Source organism: Canis lupus, chromosome 9 (genome assembly GCF_003254725.2).
Source record: "Canis lupus dingo isolate Sandy chromosome 9, ASM325472v2, whole genome shotgun sequence".
NCBI lineage: Eukaryota > Metazoa > Chordata > Mammalia > Carnivora > Canidae > Canis > Canis lupus.
Window position 1 is genome coordinate 15,643,937 of NC_064251.1, and position 21,309 is coordinate 15,665,245.

At 44.0% G+C, this 21,309-nt stretch overlaps 1 protein-coding gene and 1 long non-coding RNA gene across 10 annotated transcripts in view; one reads left to right on the plus strand and one right to left on the minus strand.

Annotated features, from left to right (window-relative positions):
* Positions 1–21,309, plus strand: part of MARCHF10 (membrane associated ring-CH-type finger 10) — an 88,774-nt gene that overhangs the window by 32,260 nt on the left and 35,205 nt on the right. For all 5 annotated transcript variants that reach the window (XM_025436533.3, XM_025436537.3, XM_025436536.3 and 2 more), the window contains exon 4: positions 8,772–8,943. In XM_025436533.3, coding sequence (XP_025292318.1) covers positions 8,772–8,943 — 172 coding nt within the window. The remainder of the gene's footprint in view (positions 1–8,771; positions 8,944–21,309) is intronic.
* On the minus strand, positions 741–16,744 carry LOC112652900 (uncharacterized). Of its 5 annotated transcripts, none has more exons than XR_003131808.3 (6): positions 16,514–16,744; positions 15,480–15,562; positions 12,722–12,810; positions 12,235–12,443; positions 6,591–6,759; positions 741–4,676 (listed from the first exon to the last, which is right to left on the minus strand). It is a non-coding gene; the product is annotated as an uncharacterized LOC112652900 (long non-coding RNA). The 5 variants fall into 5 exon arrangements; XR_003131809.3 differs by lacking the exon at positions 6,591–6,759 and adding an exon at positions 8,230–8,378; XR_007413156.1 differs by lacking the exon at positions 6,591–6,759 and having other exon boundaries at positions 741–4,014; positions 4,525–4,676; positions 16,514–16,742.

The window sequence follows — 21,309 nt, forward strand, 5'->3', positions numbered from 1 at the left end:
TCCTGGAATCCAGGATCAAGTCCTGCATCAGGCTCCCTACAGGGAACCTGCTTCTCCCTCTGCCTGTGTCTCTGCCCTCCCCCCATGAATAAATAAATCTTAAAAAAAAAAAAAAAAAAAAGAAAGAAAGAAATCTGGTGCTCACCAACTTTCCCTAGAAATTGAATAGCATTACCAAATAGCATTGTAAGGTGCTGATGGTGTGAGGTTATGAAGAAGGACACAACACGTATAGAATATGCATACCAAAAATGGTTAACCTGAATTTTATTATGAGGAAACAATCAAATTTGGAACTTAAGACCTATGAGGCTGGGACTCTTCAAAACAGTAAAAGACATGAAAAAACAAAAAGGCAGAAAACCAAAGACAAAAGGGACATAAAAATTGCATGCAATGCATGTACTGGGATTGGCTCATAGATCAAAACAAAGTGCTAAAGACATTTTTGGACAATTTAAATATGCTCTACATATTAGACAATGTCACGGAAACTATTACATTTTCTTAGGTAAGATAAATGGTATAGTCACTTTTTAGGAGAATGCCTATTTTGATAGAAGATGCATGTTTAAGTACTTAGGGGTGAAGCATCAAGTCTAGTAACTTTGAAAAGCATATATATATACACACACACACACACACACACAGAATGTGCACATGAGAGCACACACATGCAAATTGACAAAGAGTAATGGGTGTAATCTGTACTATTCTTTCAACTCGGTAGATCTGACGTGTTTCTTTTTTTTTTTTTTTTTTTTTAATTTTCATTTATTTATGATAGTCACAGAGAGAGAGAGAGAGGCGCAGAGACACAGGCAGAGGGAGAAGCAGGCTCCATGCACCGGGAGCCCGACGTGGGATTCGATCCCGGGTCTCCAGGATCGCGCCCTGGGCCAAAGGCAGGCACCAAACCGCTGCGTCACCCAGGGATCCCCAGTCGTTTAATTCTTGTACCTGTAACAGTTCAGGCTGGATGAACCAGATCAGCAGGCAGCTCTCCTCCACCGGGACTTTCAGACTTGGGTTCAGTTGTCTTCAATGTACAACTTTCGAAGTTGTTACCTTTCAAGTTGAAGTGCTGAGCCAGGCACTGAGGCAGAATGCACACATCACTCCCACTCCCGCTGGCTGATTTTCCTCCTGAGTTCCCATCTAGTGGCAGGGGAGATGGAAACCTTCAAGGTGGGCGGCCATATCCAGCTTCAACTCACTGCTTGAGAAGGGATTTCGGTGGAAAGCTAGTAGCCTCCATCACAGATGGAGGTGGGAAGCTAGTAGCCTCCATCACAAATTCCCTTTAAAAGGGAATCTTAAAGTATATAGACCAAGCAGTTTGCAATTTTTATTTCAAGGTTCGTGGAGTTTTGAATGTTTTAATTTTTTTCTTAGACTTGTCTTTATTTTTCCATTATGAACATGCATGTTCTTTGTAATGAAGAATTACACTTTATAAAAATAAGCCACTGAAACTCCAAAAAAGATTATTTCACTGGCAAATCTGCAGGATGCTTTATTTCCCACTCTGAAACAAACATACATGCTAATCTTAAATACCATGTAAGCAGTTTTCTACTCAGACCCCAGTCTCTGCCACACTGACTCTCAATCGTTTGCTTGAATCTCAGAGCCCCTTCCCCACCATATGATCCCACCTTGCTATCCAGCTTTTTTTCTCCTCCCTCCTCCTACACACTTTGCTTTGGCCCCTTGCCCTGCTGTCTGAGAATCATGTCCTACCTGTTACTCCATCCATACCCTGGCTCCTGTGCTGCCTCTAGCCTAAGCGGTTACTACTCATCCTTCAGGTTCCAGAATCCACCACCTCCTCATGAGCCCTGCCTTGACTTCACATCTTTTTCTGTGGAATTCAGAACTGGTGCCAGCCGTTTATCGCTTAAATGTTGTTTTACGTTTTGCTAGTATGATATAATCTGATCTCTCCCATTGCAAGCTTTGTGTCTTTAGATGTCTTCGTGGTGCCTAGCATGGGGTTGAAGACATAGTGGTTTGCAAATGATACTTCTCAATTAATTCTCACATTTTATGACACCTTATTTTGAGTAGGAGGTATTTTTGTAGGTAGGTGATCTCCATTTGATGGCCAAATCTTTCATATTCCTCAGATGCTCCTCTCAACTAAAAGAGGAATATGAATTCAAATAAAGAATGGAGGAGAGGGATCCCTGGGTGGCGCAGTGGTTTAGTGCCTGCCTTTGGCCCAGGGCGTGATCCTGGAGATCCGGGATCGAATCCCGGTGCATGGAGCCTGCTTCTCCCTCCGCCTATGTCTCTGCCTCTCTCTCTCTCTCTCACTGTGTGCCTATCATAAAAAAAAAAATGGAGGAGAAATATATTGTAGCCACATTATACCTGAGCAATACCCAACTGAGAACAGTCTCAATGTGCTACTAAACACTACACTGTAGTATTCAAATTTTTAAAATTCAACATTTTCTGGTCACATATCACTTCCTTACCCACTGCTTACCACACCGAACTCTATCCCAAAGAATACCATACACACTGTTTCCAAAAGCATGAAAATGTGTTGCCACATGTGTGTAAACTGACAGTGATTTCTACAACACACAAGGGATCAATTTGCATTATAATACCTACAAGTGTCAAGAAATCTGTCATGTTTGCTATTTTAGTAGCTTGCAGCTCTGAGTTTCACCCAGAGGCCATTCCGTAGTGAGATGGAAAGTACAAAGCCAATTCTACAGTCTCACATGCCCCTTCTTCAGGGAGCAGACCCAATGGTCATCAGACATTAATTTTTTTTAAAGATTTTTAAAATTTATTTATTCATGAGACACACAGAGAGAAAGAGGTGCAGAGACACAGGCAGAGGGAGAAGCAGGCTCCACACAGGGAGCCCGACATGGTACCTGATCCCAGGTCCCCAAGATCATGCCCTAGACTGAAGTCGACACTAAACCACCGAGCCACTCAGGCTGTCCTATCAGACATTAATTTAATCAAGGCCACTACTGCTTTCAGATCAGTGTCTTAGGCTGAGTCATTCCAACTTGCTAGCATGAGTATCACAGACAGTGGCAGGTGGTAGTGGTGGTGGGGCTCTTTATCAAAGTCAATGGTACAGACAGGTGTGGGTGATATTTATACACGTGGCAGACCACCTGACTCCAAAAAGCATCTTATGGCAAAATGGAGAGCAAGGGTTTATTGCTAATCCTGCTCTTGCCCAGCCCCATCTGGCAGCCATATCTTCAGGTAGGAGATACAAATGGGGTTAAGCAGCAATCTCAATCTGGCAGGCGGTACCGGAGTCAAAAACAAAACAAAACAACAACCAAAACCCAAAAAAAGGTTACTGATCCCTGTTCTTTATTGTTGTTGAAGTTTATAATTCCAATAATCTCAAAACTGTCCTAAACATGGGCAGGACTTTATGGTTCTTGAATACACAAAGGGGCCCATACTAGCCAGAACGCTATTTATAGAAGCTACCCTCAAATTCTCTGTTTTTGTGTTTGACGCATAATGTGAATGTGGACTTTGGAGGTTTGAAGGTACACATTTGCACCCATAGTCCCTTGGTCACCCTTCCCATGTTGTTACTGTTTGAATGTCGAGAATCACCATCTTGATCGTTGTTTTTCATACTCTCATGAAAACACATTCATTTCAAATGTCATAAACACGTGGTCTTTCTCTGGCACCAGCTGACACTACACTTTGCCTCTTCCCTCTTATTTCCAGCAGGTTGTATCCTGGTCTACACTGTGTCATAAGATCTTCTTAGCCCAGCTTTCCACCACATGACGTGGCAAAATGGGTTTAGTCTCTCCATCTATCAGAATTCAGTAGCACACGGTAGTGGAGGGAGGGAAGTGGTATACCAGTTGAGAACCTGTTCCTTGGGTCTCAGAAATGAGCCATGAGGCAAGAGCTGGAGAAAAGTTGGTTTTGTCTGTCTCTTAACTGCTTTAGTCTCCTTGCTCTTCTGCTCATCTTTGTTCACTGTCATCTTGCCATTCCAGACTCAACATTGTTAGGTCCCAGGTAAAAAAAAAAAAAAAAAAAAAAAACTCATCATTTTCATACCCCTGAGGAAATGCATTCCATTTCCATCCCTTGGGTCACCATCTTCAAGGCCTAACTAGAACCATTATAGTGTGACTGAGCTGTTACTCCAGTGCCACTGCATTCCCTGACAGAAGTTCCTTCTCTTCCTTGTTTGACTCTTTCTCTGAACTTCTGAGAGAGCCCAGACCTGGGAGATCTATCTATCTATCTATCTATCTATCTATCTATCTATCTATCTATCTATCTATCTATATAGAGAGAGACTATATTGTATATATATGTATATATAATATATACAATAATATATCTCTATAATGCCAGAAGAGCAAGTAGGGGATTTTTGGAAAATGTTAAGTACAAATAACACTCTAGAAAATGTCAATTTTGATAATAACTTGTTTTAGTTCACATGGCTTTATTAGGACTTTCTCAGCAAATTACAAATAGAGAACTTAGAATCCTCACATGTGTCATGTAACTCGATTTTTTTTCAAGTTTTTTCTAGTTTTTTTTTTTTTTTTTTTTAATGCTTTAGACTTTGATTTTGAAAGAGCTGGTTTTCTTCCCTCAAAGGAATAGCAATGTGCTGTTGCCTCCACCTCCATGTGACATTTCAACTTAGGAACATATGGGGGAAGAAATGAAAATTGTAATTACTGTTCAAAATTACAAGAGGAAAAGACAGTTTTAAAAATCAACTTCAAATCAAAATAATTTAATTACTGTTTGATAATCTCTAAACATTGCTAAATATTTTCTGTTAGAGCTTTACTGCTCAAAAAAGAAATCGTACCATCTTTTCTTAAGACTAGATAAATTCCAACTACTTACAAGATGATCATAAATGATATAGTTTTTGAAAGAAACCAAGATTCCAATGTAGGAACTAATCCACCTTTCTATTCACATTTTTTCAGATGAGGTGAAAATCCAATAAAAGTTTTCATTTGGAATTTTGGTTTTTGCTTTCAACAATAGGTAGTTAATATTCAGTAGTTAGCTAGTTAATTTAATGGCTGAACATGAATGAACAACTAATTGAAAGGCCAATGCTTGTATGGCACTGCATGCCTGGCATTGTTCTGAGTGCTACCAACACATCTTAACTCATTTAATCCTCACAGAACCACCAAAAGGTAGACCACTATTGTTCATTGATGAAAAAACCTGAGATGCAGAGAGATGAACTAAAACTTACCCTAAAATATCAGAGAGGGTGACAAACCATGAGAGACTCCTAACTCTGGGAAATGAACAAGGAGTAGTGGAAGGGGAGGTGGGCAGGGCAACGGGGTGACTGGGTGATGGGCACTGAGGGGGGGCACTTGACAGGATGAGCACTGGGTGTTATACTATATGTTGGCAAATCAAACTCCAATAAAAAAATATATAAAATAAATAAATAAATAAATAAATAAATAAATAAATAAATAAATAAAACTAACCCTATGTCACACAACAACTCTGAAAGGGCCAGGATTCCCTCCTAGGAAGTCTTAAATAGGGACGCCTGGGTGGCTTAGTGGTTGAGCACCTGCCTTTGGCCCAGGGCGTGATCCTGGAGTACTGGGATCAAGTCCCACATCGGGCTCCCAGCATGGAGCCTGCTTCTCTCTCTGCCTGTGTCTCTGCCTCTCGCTGTGTCTCTCATGAATAAATAAACTCTTAAAAAAAAAAAAAAAAAAAAAAAAGAAGTCTTAAATACTACACTTTAGTGCCAGAATGAGTTACTCTGACTTGTCCCATCAAGGATCATCCTCCCTGCATAGTATGATAGGTTTTGATAAGAGAAGATAAATAAGAATGACAGAGAACATAAGAGGGCATGAATAAAGGCACAAAAAGTTGAAATGATTTGCTTACAATGACTCAATGAAACAAGCACATTCATAAGTATTACAGTTCCTGCCATTGTGACTTTAGTTTCCTGCTGACACAAAACCCTCTTTCAGCTACAACTTCTGGACTCTCTGGAATGATTACCAACCAGAAATAAGTTTGATGGAACCAGTAACCAGAAAAGGATGTACTCAGAATGCAGGTGCACAATTCCATATGTAATAGGCACTGTCTAGAAGGCCAAACTTTCTTTCACCTTTTATGTTATTAAAGGCTTGAAGTATAATGAGTGGGTGAAGGAAGGATAAATATGGCTTAACACCCACCCAATAAAAAAAATCTTGTCACCAACTCACTCCTCCCAGTTCACCACTGCTTGGGGCAAGCAAAAAAATCCAGCCCTGGCTGAAGGTAACAGACCCACCAGTAATGGTGAACACTATTATTGTTCCTGACACTGTCACTGCAGATATTGGTAGTCTTAGCCCAGAACAGCTTTCTTGCCTTTGCATTGGTTAGAAATAAAGGGCTGAATAACAGGCTGTATGAGCCTGTATGAGCAGGCTTCTCTACCCACTAATGTCAGGTATTTGTGCTGGGCAGTGTGTGGAGGAAATTCCATCACATGTTCACTGATGCTCTTCTTGACTGTGACAGTCTTAGGCATCATAATTAAAATTTGCCCACATTACCTTCTCTGAAAACAGCCTGTATCTTGCTCAGAAATGACTTAATACTTCATCTTTGACATGTCACAATCATTTTCAAGGATTTCTATTAAATTCCAGAATCAAAAAGGAAAATGGAGAACCAATTCATTAAGTTCTTTCTTTTTCCCTGTCTCTTTATCTGATTTGTTTTCTAAAATGACAGAGAGAAACAATAATTATTTGTTTGAAGACTGTATCCAGACTCTAAATTACAAAACATGACTTATAATCTTAAAGGATAATGATCTGTCCACCTGCAAATTTATACAGACTTCTTTGGAGAAGACTGACAAGTAGGGGACTTTTTACAATTGTTTGTCTTAATGTTGCACCCAATAATTCAAAGCTACTCAGAGTATTTTCCCCGAGTCAGGAGCCTTGAAATGAAAATGCCACAACTGTCAGCAAGAACGATGAGCGAGATCAATACAAATTGCCACAGTTGGAAGGGGAGGAGGGGCATTAATGTAGCACTTTGTCTCCAAAAGACTGCATCTTCAGAGGACTTTCTAATACTAGACTAATGTGCCTGAAGAAGAACTGAGTGATCCTTCCCCTGGGAGGGAGGGGTGGAACCTTGGGGTTTTGTTCCAGGGTGTATCACAAATCATACCACCAGGACCTAAAACTGTAAGGCAGGGGGGCACCGTAGGTGGCTCAGTTGGTTGAGTGTCTGGCTCCTGGTTTCAGCTCAGGTTACCACCTCTGTGTCTTGGGATCAAACCCAGCCTGGGTCTCAGTGAGGAGTCTGCTTGAGGATTCTTTCGTTCCTCCTCTGCCCCTATCCCTTAAAATATAAAAATCTTCTAAAAAAAAAAAAACTAAAAAAAAAATCATAATGTATGACTTAACTCCCTCCTCATGATCAGGTTTTCCATAGCCATTTACACTGCTTTTGTTATTTCTCTGGTGGATGTAGTTGTGGCAAAGTATATAACTACTGAATGCCTGGATAATTTCTGTTGTGTTGGAAAAGCTGTCCTGAGATACTCTGACACTGCAGGAATCATGATTTGGCTGTGCATAGATTTATACTGACTTCTTTTTTTTTTAATTTTATTTATTTATTCATGATAGTCACACAGAGAGAGAGAGAGAGAGAGAGAGGCAGAGGGAGAAGCAGACTCCATACAGGGAGCCCGACGCGGGACTCAATCCCGGGTCTCCAGGACCGCGCCCCGGGCCAAAGGCAAGTGCCAAACCGCTGCACCACCCAGGGATCCCTATACTGACTTCTTTATAGAAGACTGACAAGTAGGAGACTTTTAAAAAGATTGGTCTGTCATAGGTTGCACCCAGTAATTCAGAATATTAAACTGAGGTTCAATCTTTTCAGCCCCAATACACTATCTAAATTTCCTTTTCAGGGATGCCTGGGTGGCTCAGTGGTTGGGCGGCTGCCTTCAGCTTGGGTCGTAATCCAGGGTCAAGTCCTGCATCAGGCTCCTGCGAAGAGCCTGCTTCTCCCTCTGCCTGTGTCTTTGCTTCTCTCTCTCTCTGTGTCTCTCATGAATAAATAAATCTTTTAGAAAAATTTCCTTTTCATTGTCAGGTATATGATTACGATAAGGAATATTTTTCCTCACCCAACCAGCAGTTCAAATAACAAAATCAGGGACACCTGGATGGCTCAGCGGTTGAGCATCTGCCTTCAGCTCAGGTCCTGATCCTGGGATCCGGGATCAAGTCCCACATCGGGCTCCTTGTGGGGAGCCTGCTTCTTCCTCTGCATATGTCTCTGTCTCTCTCTCTCTTATGAATAAATAAAATCTTTAAAACAAACAAAACAAAAATAACAAAAACAAGAAGTTTAAGGGCATTGATTGCTTCCTCTGCTTTCTTATGTAGCCTTTAACATGAGCTGTTTGGGTTTACATAAGGGTCAGAAATGCATTCTTGCCATAATGTTCTACATGATAGACTCACAGAAGTGCCTTCTTTTTATGTTCTACAAAACAGACTCATTAACTTTGCTATTATTTCTAACTGGTACTTCTAAATTGATACAGTCCATCAAAATCTCACTGGTAAAAAGGCATATTAAGCATGACAGGATGCTCCAGTGTTAGCGCTAAAGGAGGCCATGCATTCAGCTCTTCTCTCCTCTGCATAGCAAAGATGACCCACTTGGCCACTGATACTGACACCTTTCATTTTTGGTAGAGTTCTGCTGAGGAGGATCCTCTAGCCGAACCAAGACCATCTACCAAGAGTTCTGCAGCTCAGTGTGATTCCAGACTTCCAGCAATTGACCAAACATCAGTCAAACAGAAACATAAAAGTACCATGACTCCAAGGAAACTGGAGAAAGCAGGCCCCAGCAAACCCTCTTCAGGTGAGTGGCTGACTTGACTTACTGAAATTCACAAAATCTAAAATCCCAGTATTATAGGTAATGACAACAGTCAGTCAGATTGGTGGTATTGGTTATTCCTAATGTCCTCCAAATGGTAAATTCAGGTTTTGGAGGGTCCAGTGATCTTATGCAAATGGTAAAATTCATTCCAGGGTAGAATAGCAGGTCAAGGAGGTGTGAATTATGTAGAGTAAGTGTTCCCACTGCCCACATTTCCTGCCCAATCATTGGTTTTTGTGTGGCACTTGCCTGGAATTGGCACTTTTTTCATCTTCTTCACCCTCTGGTGGGGAGGAGTGAGGGGTGGATAAAGGCATTTGGCCCCAGGTATCAAATTTTATGACTCAAGCAAGAGCATGAAGAGCTGCTTTCAAAAGCATCTGAATGCCATAATTTGTAGCCAAGAAAGAGTAATAAAGTCCTCTGGTTCTGAGGTTGTCCTCTCTGGGAGAAAAAGGGCTTGATAAATCCTCCCTTTTGTGCAATTTGGTAAATAACTCACTCTTTAGCAGCCTTTGAAGCGGAGATCAGTCCTCCGCTTGAGGCAGAAGTGATTTAATAGTATCCAGAAAGAGGATAAATTCAAGTGAAAGCATGGAGTCCCTCGGGCTCATCCCCATCAAAGCCAACATATGGAGGACAAACTTGATTCCTCTAGGAACAGACTTCGAAGTTAGGGTAACTAGGCAGAAAGGTCTGCTTTCTGCTTGCAGTAGAATGGAAATGATCCAAATTAACTGCTGAAGAATTTGTAAATAGTGTGCAATTCATTTAAATACAAATCACAACTACTTTCTAATCCTAAATAGCTCTTGTCATGCAACCACCCGTCCAGTTAAGTCTTAATGCATTTTTAGAAAATGGCAGCTTTCCCTCAGATTAACCACCCACATTTTGTTGCTTTAATGAAGTTAAAAAAAAAACAAATTGGCTTCTGAAATGATGTCCTTCCAAGCAAAGCCTGAATTCTATTTCCTTATTTAATCAAGGGAAAGTATCATCAATAGTTAACAATTTCTCATTTTGAAGACTTAGTAGGAAGAATGTTTTTAATTCAGCTGTTTAAGAATGGAATAGAGCAGATAAGATCATTCCCCAAATATTTCAAAATACGTGTTGTAATTTATTGAATTGGGGATGTTTTTAATAGGAAAAAAATGAATTTAAGCTTAAATAATGCAATTCCATTCACTTGATATAATTCCTAGCCTTCTTACTAAAACTGGGTAGCTATTCAAATGGGCTGCTTTGTCATCTGTGGAGAATAATCATTAAAATGTACAGTTTAGGTCCACTAGATGATTTTGGTCTGTGTGATTAATACAGATGCTTTTCTGACTGAGCAAACTCCATATGGAACTTACAACACTGACAAAAGGAAGAATTAACTCACTTTACATTCTATAAAACATCACGTTTGAAGAATTACTAGCCTGGAAAACACCAAGGTTTAGGCAAGAGAGCCAAGTTGGCAGAAATATATCTATTTCATCAAATGAGGGATGTTACTTATAGTAAAAGCTTTTAAAAAGCACCAGCTTTATCATCCTATTATGACCCTAGACCATGTCCAAGATCCATGCAGGCGGGAGCTGAACTGGGCTCTGGCTGTCCAGCGAGGACAGCAGTCCTGATGATTGATGCCAGTTGCTACGGAAGCCGAAGCAGTTGTGCAGCAAATTGCGTTCATCAAGTTGGCTAAAAGCAAAGCGTTGGTGTGTTAAGATCCACTCATTTTACATGTGTAGATGCACCCTCAGAGTTCCTTAATTAGCACAGTGAAATGAGAGCCCAGAGACATGGTGAGAATTTAAGCCGAGTCTTTTCAGGAAAAGTCTAGTTGAGTGGCACTAGCAACTCAGAAGAATCAAACAAATACCCTGCTGTTGGAGAAAAAGAGGACTTGGGGCCTAAATTATCTGTACATGTTGATCCAATTCACTGGGTAAATTCAGAGTTTCCTGCTTTTCTTCACCTCTGTAGAGAAATATTTTCCTAAAGCTTTTTGAGAATGATCCAAAGTTGGCAATGAATCGCCAAAACTTCTTCCCATTTCAGAACTGGGACTCTATGCAGAAACGAAGCATCAAACCCAGTGAAATCCCTTTGAAACATCTGTGTAATAGGCTACCCTTCCCCAATGAGCTATGCTAGACTTTTCCTGAATACAATAATATAGCCAGGAAATGCAGCCTGCCTTACGTGCAGATCTATGTAATGATAACCCATTCTATACAGGAGTTTTTCCTTATATCCATGTGAACTACCATCTAGAGCCCCTAAGAAGGCTATTTACAACCTAGGAACCAGTGGTACCCTCTACAAATAGATCTATAACTGTCAGATTTTCATTGGTCTTCACACTGTATTAGAAGGAATTCACACATTTTAAATTAAGTTCATATATTCCATGAAACTGTTGCTAAGTGAGTTGGCTTGTGATTCTCCATGCTATCTCCCTCCGTGGGGTGTCAGGCAAGTGCTTTGGAGTCAAAATGTGTAGATTAGCATCTGGCCTTGTTTCTTATTTACTGTGTGGCCTTTGGACAAGTGACTTCTCTGTGCTCAGCTTCCTCATCTGTAAAGTGGGTTGGGCGGGGGGGCGTCAAAATGGATCCTACCTGCTGAGATTGCTGTAAAGATTCAATGATAAAACGTATGCTCAGCCATTAGAATGGTGCCCCATACCATAAGCACTTGGTAAATTACAGCATTAGGATCTCTAGGACGTGAGAACTGTATTTAAGAGAATGAACTAGAAAACCTTGTTTTCTTTGCCTTAATGTGGTCCTCCTCCCCACAATCCTTTTTTTCTCTTTACCAAAAATCAGAGTTATACTTTAAAAATCCTGATATAAATGCAGGTACAGATGCTTTTACTACACCCTGAATTTCCAAAGCAAAACACAAAAGGGAAAAAAATGAATAATCAGAAAGCATTCACCAAGCCAGAGATTTGCTTTATCTCCAAAAAGACATGGAAAATTCAGGCAGTGAGTCAAGACCCAGCTGCGTCTGATGTGCAATGGATTCAGAAATCCCATTTCATGATCAAGGTGAACACTGATACAGGGTGGGATAGAAGCCTAGCAGAGTTACATATTCTTACTTCAGAATTTGGTATGGATTTGTGAAAAGCAGAGCAGTCTGCAGGCCCAGCAAATGCTGGGGGAAAGAGAAACACAGACAGCAACTGTGGCCTCCAACTCCTGGACTCCTGTCTACAACCAAGACCCCGCCCAGCCCTCGCCTGAGTTGTAAAGAAGTTACCTCTCCTTTCCAGGACACGTAGAGGCATCCAAAGGCCATTGTGCTGTGGGGTTCTGGCGCGTGAGTCCCGCAGTGCCTGCCTCAATGCCAGGCACACGGGAAATGAGTGTGCCCTCTCCTGTCACCTAGAGCTTGGGCACTGTCTTCAAGTTAGGTGCCAGGAAAATGGATCTGGATGGAGTCCTGGAGCCTGCTTCCAAAACCTTGCCCTTTAAAACAAAGCCAAGCATTCTGAAATTATCCTCACTTATTACTGAGTTCAGTGTTAGTCATTACCAGATTCACATTTGTGGGAGTAGCAAAACCTATTCAGCTTAATAATGGCTTATCGTGAAGACGTATTCTTGTAAAGCTAAGAAAGAACAGTGAATTCATATTTAAAAAGATAAACATCTAACATTAACTGTGGTCTCTTTTGAGTTGGGAAATATTTGAAGGGCAGCTTGGAAGAGAAATTTGAGGCAAATCCCAAATCTTCATAACTTACCTTGCAAATAAATCCTGAAGATTTTCTCAAAAGACCAAGATTAATGAATTTCCAGGCAGTTGTTGGTGTCCAACAACTTTCCAGGCCATCTGCCCAAGATAGAAAACAACCAACCTAAGTGAATGCTCCTGCTTTTATATACAGAATCAATTCATAATTGTTTATGATAATGCTTCCAAGACAGTAGGGCTTAGGGATGTCACAGAGTCCAGAATTTGAAGTCCTGGCACAGAATCCTCCTGGTCTACCACTTTATAGTCCTATAAATGTGAGCTGGCAAATTCTCTAAACTCTGTTTCCTCATCAGTAAAATCGAGTTATTACCTACCTCACCAGGTAAACAGGAGGATTAACATCTTAGGGAAGAGCTTAGGCCTTAGGTAAAGGTCAGTCCCCAATCCTCCCTTTACCTTTGAAGCCTACTCCCACCACCAACTGCTCCTCCAGGGTTGGCATCTTTTTATAAGCTGCTCAACCAAAATCATCTTAATTTGAGATGTAAGAGAGCTTATAACTTTATTATAAAAAATTTCAGGGGTGCCTGGCTGGCTCAGTCAGAAGAGCAAGCAACTCTTGATCTTGGGGTTGAGTATTCAAGCCCCACATTAGGTGTAGAGATCACATAAGTAAATAAACTTAAACATTTAACTATTTGTTTTGCAATGAGGTCATCCACTTACCTGGTACCTCTGAGATGTTAGCAAAGCCATCCAATCGGCCCTGCTATCCCAAGGAGGAAGATACCAAGACACATTAATTTCCTCATCCATCACCCATTCATTCTGCACTTTAGCATTTTGCTTAATGCATAATTACCTGCCAGGCACTGCATGGGTGCTGGGCACACAGAAATAATAAAACAAACAGAACCTGCCCTACAGGGGCTCACAGCTTAGTGGAAGGGCAGGATACCATCATGTCCCTACACAGGAAAGTTCTATGAGCTTGTGGGCAGGGATAAGTGGGGTTAAAATTCCTAAATGACAGGAAATGTAGCCAGGTGGGGAAGGCAAGAATGAGGTGCCCCATAGGAGGTATGGAGTATGCAAAGGCATGGAGGAGAGAGACAAGAGGCAGAAAGACAGACACAGCCAAGGAACCACAAGTAGTCTAGGGCTTTGGGCCTGAAGCATCCCTAGACTAGAGCAGAGACATCCCCTGAGAGCTGATTAGAAATGCAGAACCTCAGGTCCCATTTCAGACTTACTGAACCAGAATTTGCCTTTAATAAGCTCTCTGGGATATCTGTATGAACATTTGAGTTTGAGAAGCTCTGCTTTAGGGTCAGCCCACAAATTAGGAAGTGTAGAGTATAAAGCTAACATCCTATAGGTAGGCAAGGACCCCAAGGGCCTTGCATGTCAAGCAGAAGGCACTGGAGCAGCAGCCAGGGAGGGGATCCAAGTGGGAAGCGATGCCATCCAACTGGCATTTTTAAAAGCGGACTGTAGCATGGAGAGGGGCTGGTGGAGAATGAAGGAAGCCTGATCTGTCAGACTGAGACACCAGACAAAGTGTAGGTGTGGTACAACCAGAGAGAAACGAGGGCTGGACCTGGAGTAAAAGCAGAGAGGATGGGGAAAGAGCTAGGCTTAAAGGATGTTCAAGGAAGAACATGGTAGGAGAACTGGTAGAACTTGGTGACTTTTGGGTGTGAGGATAAGGAAAAAGGAAGAACCAAAGTTGGAACACCCGGGTTGCTCAGCAGCTGAGCATCTGCTTTTGGTTCAGGCCATAATCCCAGGGTCCAAAGATCAGGTTCTGCATTGGGCTACCGGCTAGGAGCCCACTTCTCCCTCTGCTTATGTCTCTGCCTCTGTGTCTCTCATGAATAAATAAAATCTTAAAAGGAAGAACCAAAGAGAAGCTGGAGTTCTGACCAGAAAACTAGGCCAGTGGAGGTTGCCTTTGCCAAGGCTGAGAAAGCAAGAAGAGAGTTGGGCCCATCCTGTTGGTGTTGTCTGGAGGGGCAGGCAATCTGGCCAGAAGGAAATGCCAGCAAGCACCTGAGGATGCAGGTCTGTGGCTCAGCAGAGAGATCCTAGCCGCCAGCAGGAATCCAAAGGCCTGGAGTACAAGGGGGCTGAAGAGTGTCTTCCCTGTGAGAGTACATGGAGCAAACAGAAATAATGTGAGGACAGGACAGAAGGACAAGACAACCAGAGAAAGGATGTGAGAAGTAGGAGCCACTCCAGGAGCCTACAGAGGCATTTAGAAGTGAAGGAGCAGATACAAGTAAATAAGGACTGAGACACTACCCTCCATTATACTGTTAGTAATTGTTTCCATCTGGATGGTTCAAATGATGGCATTTTAGAACTGGAACCGATTTCAGTTGCAGTCTTTCCCAAATGTCTATGATAAGAATCACCAGGAAGGTACTTGATTAAAACACACATTCCTGGGTCCCATTCCTGACCCAGAGCATAAGATTCTCCAATAAAGCCGCCTACAAAACCACGTCTTTAATAAACACTACAAGTGATTGTCATCAGAGGTTTGGACATCTGTCTGAGAGCCTTCCTTCTAGAATTTTAAAGTTGAGAGATTCCTGGGGAACCTGATAAGCTGCAGGTTCTGATTCAGTAGATTGGGGTGGGCCAAGATTCTGTGTGTCTAAGAAGTTCCCAGGAGGACATCCAGGCTGGTGGTCAAAGGACTGCCCTTGGAGGAGCAAGGCTAGGGAAAACACCTGTCTCATTCTGCAGATGAGGAAACAGGTTTCGAGAAGGTAAGCAGTTGATCCAAGGTGACCCACCTGGTTAGCGGCAGCGCTGAGAGATTTGTCACGCATGAGGGGGTCTCTCTGGATCGTGACTCCATTAGGTGCCCATACTCTGCCTACAGCAAGGTTGGCAGATTAAGTGTGAGGTTAGCAAGCAAATCATTAACTTCACTTGGACGCCTCCCTCGTCCACCTGCTTCTTTCCCCCTTGGTCCTTCTCTCCCTTTCCACGATCCCACCAGGATCTCTCTGCTTCTTTCTTTTTCCCAAGCCTCCTCTCTGCAGCAGAAAGGCCAGAGTAGGGCATGACCGCCACCTCCTCCTGCAGGCAGCTGGAGGACTGGTGGGGGAGAGCCTTACCTAGGTGAGGCCCTGCCAGCCACCGTATGTTGCAGCCGCCACAGCTAATTAGACTGGCTGTGGGTGGCTGTGGGAGAGAAGCAGGGACCCAGAGCCTCTACGCAGGAACTTAGTGGGGGAAGAACCTTCTTGTGTCTGGCAGGGAGACCAGAGACTCCAGGCTGGAAAAGGGTGTGATGATGAGGCCATGTCCCTCAGTTAACTCCTAAGTGACTCTGAGATCCAAGTCCGCCTGCCCCTATGGCACCTGGGCATGTGACCCCCGAAGAACACTTTTTGAGTTCTGATTCATTCACGGTTTTTTTTTGTTTTGTTTTGTTTTTTTAAGATTGTCCTTTCCCACCGTGAGTGCTGCCTCCTGACTGCTCTTTTTCTTTTGTGCAGGTGACAGCAGCGAGCACCCTCTGTTCTGTGTTGAATATTCCCCTTACTGCTCCGTCTTTTCTTTCTCCCCCGTCCCGCAGCCCAATACCAATTACTGCTGCCTCCTCCTGCCACTCGTGCCACCTGCCTCCCCGGGGGCCCCGGCCCCCCGCCCACAGCTGCCCCCGGTGCCCTTCCCCTCCTTCATGAGCCCCTCCTCTGAGTCCCCGGGGCCCGTGCCCGAGTCCCCGGCCACCCTGTGCTACTTCCCCGTCTCCCGCCCCGCCCCGGCGGAGACCCCTGTGCTGTGCCTGCCCGGCCCCAGGAGGCCCAGTAAAATCTACCTGGTGTGGTAAGTGGCCCTCGGCCGGGCACACAGCACAGCGGAGGAGTCGGGGTGAGGGGGGACTTCAGGCTTCCAGAAGGCAGTGGACTGGACGGGAGGGGGAGCGGGGGGAGGCCCGAGGGCGAGGTCACCACCAACCCCGGGCGGTGAGGGGGGCAGGAAGACCACACAGCCGCCACCCCGCCTCTCAAGCTCCTCGCAGCGCCGAGGAGCCAGCGACCAATAAAATCCCGTCATCTCGCGAGACTCCTTGGATTTCTTCGCGCGTGCGCGTGTCGTCCGGCCGCCGGTGGCCACGTGACCGGGCGGGAGGGCGCAGGTGCTCCCGAGGCTTGCAGGCAGCCGGACGGCCCTTGGGAACCGCGCTTACAGGGGACTGGTTAGAGGACTCCGTCACTGCGTACGTTCCCTTCCCTGCCTACTTCTTAGGCACACCATTTCCCCAAATCAAAAAAAAAAAAAAGAAAAGAAAAGAAAAGATCCCACCTCCTGGGCTCCAAAATAAAATATTTACGGTACGTAATTAAGCTTTAATTAAGATCTCCTCTGGGTATGTGAGCCGGCACACAACTTCCAGCTCACCCAAAGAGGCGGGTAGACGCGACCTGTTGTTTGTGACTGTACAGAAAGCTGCCTGTTACACACCGAGGCAGCCCCGGCTCTTGCGATTAAGCTGTCATTCTTCCCACGATCTCAAAGGAGCAATACATTTTTAAAGGCATCTTCGGAGAATCTAGGCACCTCCTAGTCGAGAAGGGAGGGAGGGGGTCAAGGGTTAGGAATTGTCATTTTCACTGTTTCTTTTCGACTTTGTCTCTCAAGAACCGTGTCTGTGTATATGGCAAGTGATGTCAAGACCTGAAGGATGATCAGGCACACGGAACTAACAGGCCCTGTTCGGTGGACGTGGTTCTCAGTCATCCGGGCCTTGTATGAATATGAGATGCCGGGGATCCCTGGGTGGCCCAGCGGTTTGGCGCCTGCCTTTGGCCCGGGGCGCGATCCTGGAGACCCGGGATCGAATCCCACGTTGGGCTCCCGGTGCATGGAGCCTGCTTCTCCCTCTGCCTGTGTCTCTGCCTATCTCTCTCTCTCTCTCTCTCTCTCTCTCTCTGTGACTATCATAAATAAAAATTAAAAAAAGAAAAAAAGAACTATTCAGTCAACAATTAGAATGTCCCAGCATCATCAAGAGACCTAGGGCAAACACCTTTTATCTAAATAGCCATTTGGTTTCTTTGCTACAGGAGGCATCATCTTGCTCAGATGCTAGAAGAAGGTGCAAAGCAAACCAAAGTCTCTCCCAAATTCACCGACAGACTTCAGGGTGCTGAGATGCCGTGATGAGACTCCTGAGCACAAATCTCTCACTTGTCTCAAAGGCCAAGGGTCTGTCCTCCTCTCTGAAGACGAAGTTCTACTTCCTCTTCCAGTGTAAATATAACTTGGGTCTTTCTGCACGTTAATACATGTCCCATGCCACAGGGAGGACCATCCTGGAAAGGCCCCAGAGGTCTGAAGTATGGTTCGATTTGGGTACAGATAAAGTAATTAGGAACCGGAATCAGGGTACGTACAAGTTCTGCAGCCTAGCACCTCATTTGTGACTGCAGTTGCAGGTGGGGAAAAAAGAATATTTTGTTAAAGAATTTGCTTTCCATAGAATCCAAAGGTTATCACAAGAGAGAAGTCAACGGTACAGCCAAATTGGATTACAATCTTTTAAGGTCATGACCAAAATGTCTTACTCATCTCTGTGAACCCTCAAATTATTACATAGCAAAGCCACACAGGTATTTGTTGAACAGATTATAATAGAAAGGGAGTTGCTATTTACCTTTTGGATTTTTATAGAGGATTGAGGGAGGGAGTCAGAACTGCACAGAAATGAAGGCAGCTGAATAGATTATTCTCAACCAATGAAACCTGAATAGCAAGTTTCTGGTCCTGAGAGTTCTCTCTTGAGAGTGACTTCAGACTCCCAGTTAGTAGTAGTAGTACTAGTGGTAGTAGTAGTAGTAGTAGTAAACTGTTTATGGTAGAAGCTGAAGCTACCATTTAGAGCAAGTTAAAAGCACCAGACACTAAGTGAGGCTGTTTATGCATATTATTGCTAAACCTGGCAATAATTCAGCAAGGTAGGAATATTCCCATTTCACAGCTGCAGATACTGAGGTTACTGCCCAAGTTAGCTCCTGCCCACCCTATCATTTTCACTGCCAGACCTAGTAAAACAATCTCTAGGTTTTCAGCTTTATGACTTTGGTTTACTGAAAACTCAGAGACGATATGGTAATTTTCAGAAATCGTTTAAAAGATCTGGTGCTGCTAAAAAAAAAAAAAGATCTGGTGCTTTGAAGCAAGTATCTTTTTGAACAAGAAGACAAAATAATCTGTTAAGTCATCTTGAATGTTCAGTACAAGAAAAAGTTTGTTCTACTTTTGGAGTCCCCTATGGTAGCTGAATGCATCTTTTGGAGCCCTTCAAATCACACAAAGCAATTACTATTTGTCCTATAGGAAACAAGGCAACACAAGGCTGGCTAAGATGGGGTCCTCATCCTTAAGGAGCTTACTGTCCAGTAGGAGAGAAAAGATGCATACCTCAGGCAATGTTAGAAGATGTAAATACTAAAGGTCCTAGGAATCCTCAAAGTACTGGCCAAAGCAGAGTCAAGGGACATGAAACTGGAAACAGACCTAAGAGGACCTGCTGGCTGGCACAGGCTAGGGAAGAAAGGTCCTTGGTGGGAGGATCACACCCCTGGACTATGGGAGGATGTGGAGGGGGCCAGGGCTGTGGGCAGTGTGAGGTTCTGCTGCCCAGGATGTGAGGGAACTGTGAATATTCTGAAGGGATCCCTGCTAGGAATCAAAGTGCAATCTTTGTGACCAGGACCTTTGTGCCTGAGCCCCAAGCCTGCCCCTTCCCTGGTAGTGCTTCTGTTGCTTCCTCAGTAAAAATCCTGTGGCGTCCTGCCCCGTCATCGGATGAGAGGCAGGAGGCAGTTGTTGACTGCTGGAAGCTCAGAGGGATGAGGTCCTAGTGACCAGGGAGAAACCTCTGGATTGCAGGAAGGCATCTCTTAGTGCTGAGAAGGTGCCTCCCTCACCTCCTTCGTGCTGGGTCCTGTGCTGTAAAGCCCCCCTCACTCTCCTTGAGGTTGGGGGAAACTGTGTCTCATCACCACCTTACACCCTCTGAAGAATATATTCTCATTTTCTAGAGAACTCCCCTCCTTTCTGGTCAGGATCGTAACTTCTCTGGACTCTACCACCTCCCCTCTGTGAGCCTCCAACACGAACAGCCCCCTTTTTCTATCCTGTCCCCAGGGGAACATGGCCTCCTCTGCCTTGGGGCACAGAACCCAGTACCTTCCCCTCCTGGGACCCATCAGGAGAAGCAGGTAGTACCTAATCATTGTATTAAACTTGGCTTCATGAACCGCCATGGAGAATTCTCAGTCATTTCCTGAATCTGGATGAAAACTACTCACGCAACCACAACATACACTTTGGAACATAAATCCAGTTGTCTTCACCGGCCAAGAACGGCTGCTGTCTTGCACACAACTCAAGGACTTTCCCTTGAGTTGCCTGCTGGCTATGGCTATTTGTGAAATTTCTTTTTTTTTTTTTTTTTTTAATTTTATTTATTACAGTCAGAGAGAGAGAGAAAGGCAGAGACACAGGCAGAGGGAGAAGCAGGCTCCATGCACCGGGAGCCCGACGTGGGATTCGATCCCGGGTCTCCAGGATCGCGCCCTGGGCCAAAGGCAGGCGCTAAACCGCTGCGCCACCCAGGGATCCCTATTTGTGAAATTTCTGAATGGTCCAAGAGGGGATGAGCCTGGCAAATTCTCTTGGAAAGATTGAGTTCAGATATTCACAATCTAACTGCCTTATAAACCAAAGAACTTGCAGAGAGGCATGGAAAATACTGGAACTCTTGCCCCAAACTCCATGTGTACCATCGCTTCAGACACACTCAGAAGAAATGTGAGATGATCCAAACCAATTAGTGACCTAATTCAAAATGTGGATTTTTAAAAAATTTTGGGAACTCAATCCACATTGGCATCTTTCTATGAATTTATCATCCTGGCACAGTGGTGGGTAGCACATAGCCAAGAAAACAGGTATACTTGATGGCCCAAATGCCTGGATCCTTTCTGGAAGGCCCTGTGAGCTGCTAATAAACCACCTGAGGATATGGAGGTACAAAATAGGCTGTGAGGGGATCCCTGGGTGGCACAGCGGTTTGGCGCCTGCCTTTGGCCCAGGGCGCGATTCTGGAGTCCCGGGATCGAGTCGCACATCGGGCTCCCGGTGCATGGAGCCTGCTTCTCCCTCTGCCTGTGTCTCTGCCTCTCTCTCTCTCTCTGTGACTATCATAAAAAAAAAAAAAAAAAAAAAAAAATTCAAAATAGGCTGTGATTCAACCTTGGAAGAGCAGTTGGGGAGAGGGCCTTGGACAGAAAGCTCTTGACAGTATTACCAACATGCCTCTCCCCATAGCTATGAAGGAGAAGCTAAACACTTCTAGCAAAAGGACACACCCCTTATAGACTGCACTGCAGGTGTCACAGGTGCTCATTAACAGTGATTACAACCTTGCGAAGTAGGCATTACTATTTTCAACTAACAGGTAGAGAAACTGAGGCTTCAAGAGGTGAAGTGATCTGTCCAAACTCATCCAGCTCCAAGGTCCTCAGAACCAGGTTTCAAATCCAACTCTTTTCTGACCACCTGGGCCCAATCTACTGCCTCCCCCACTGCTGGGCCCCTTGAGCA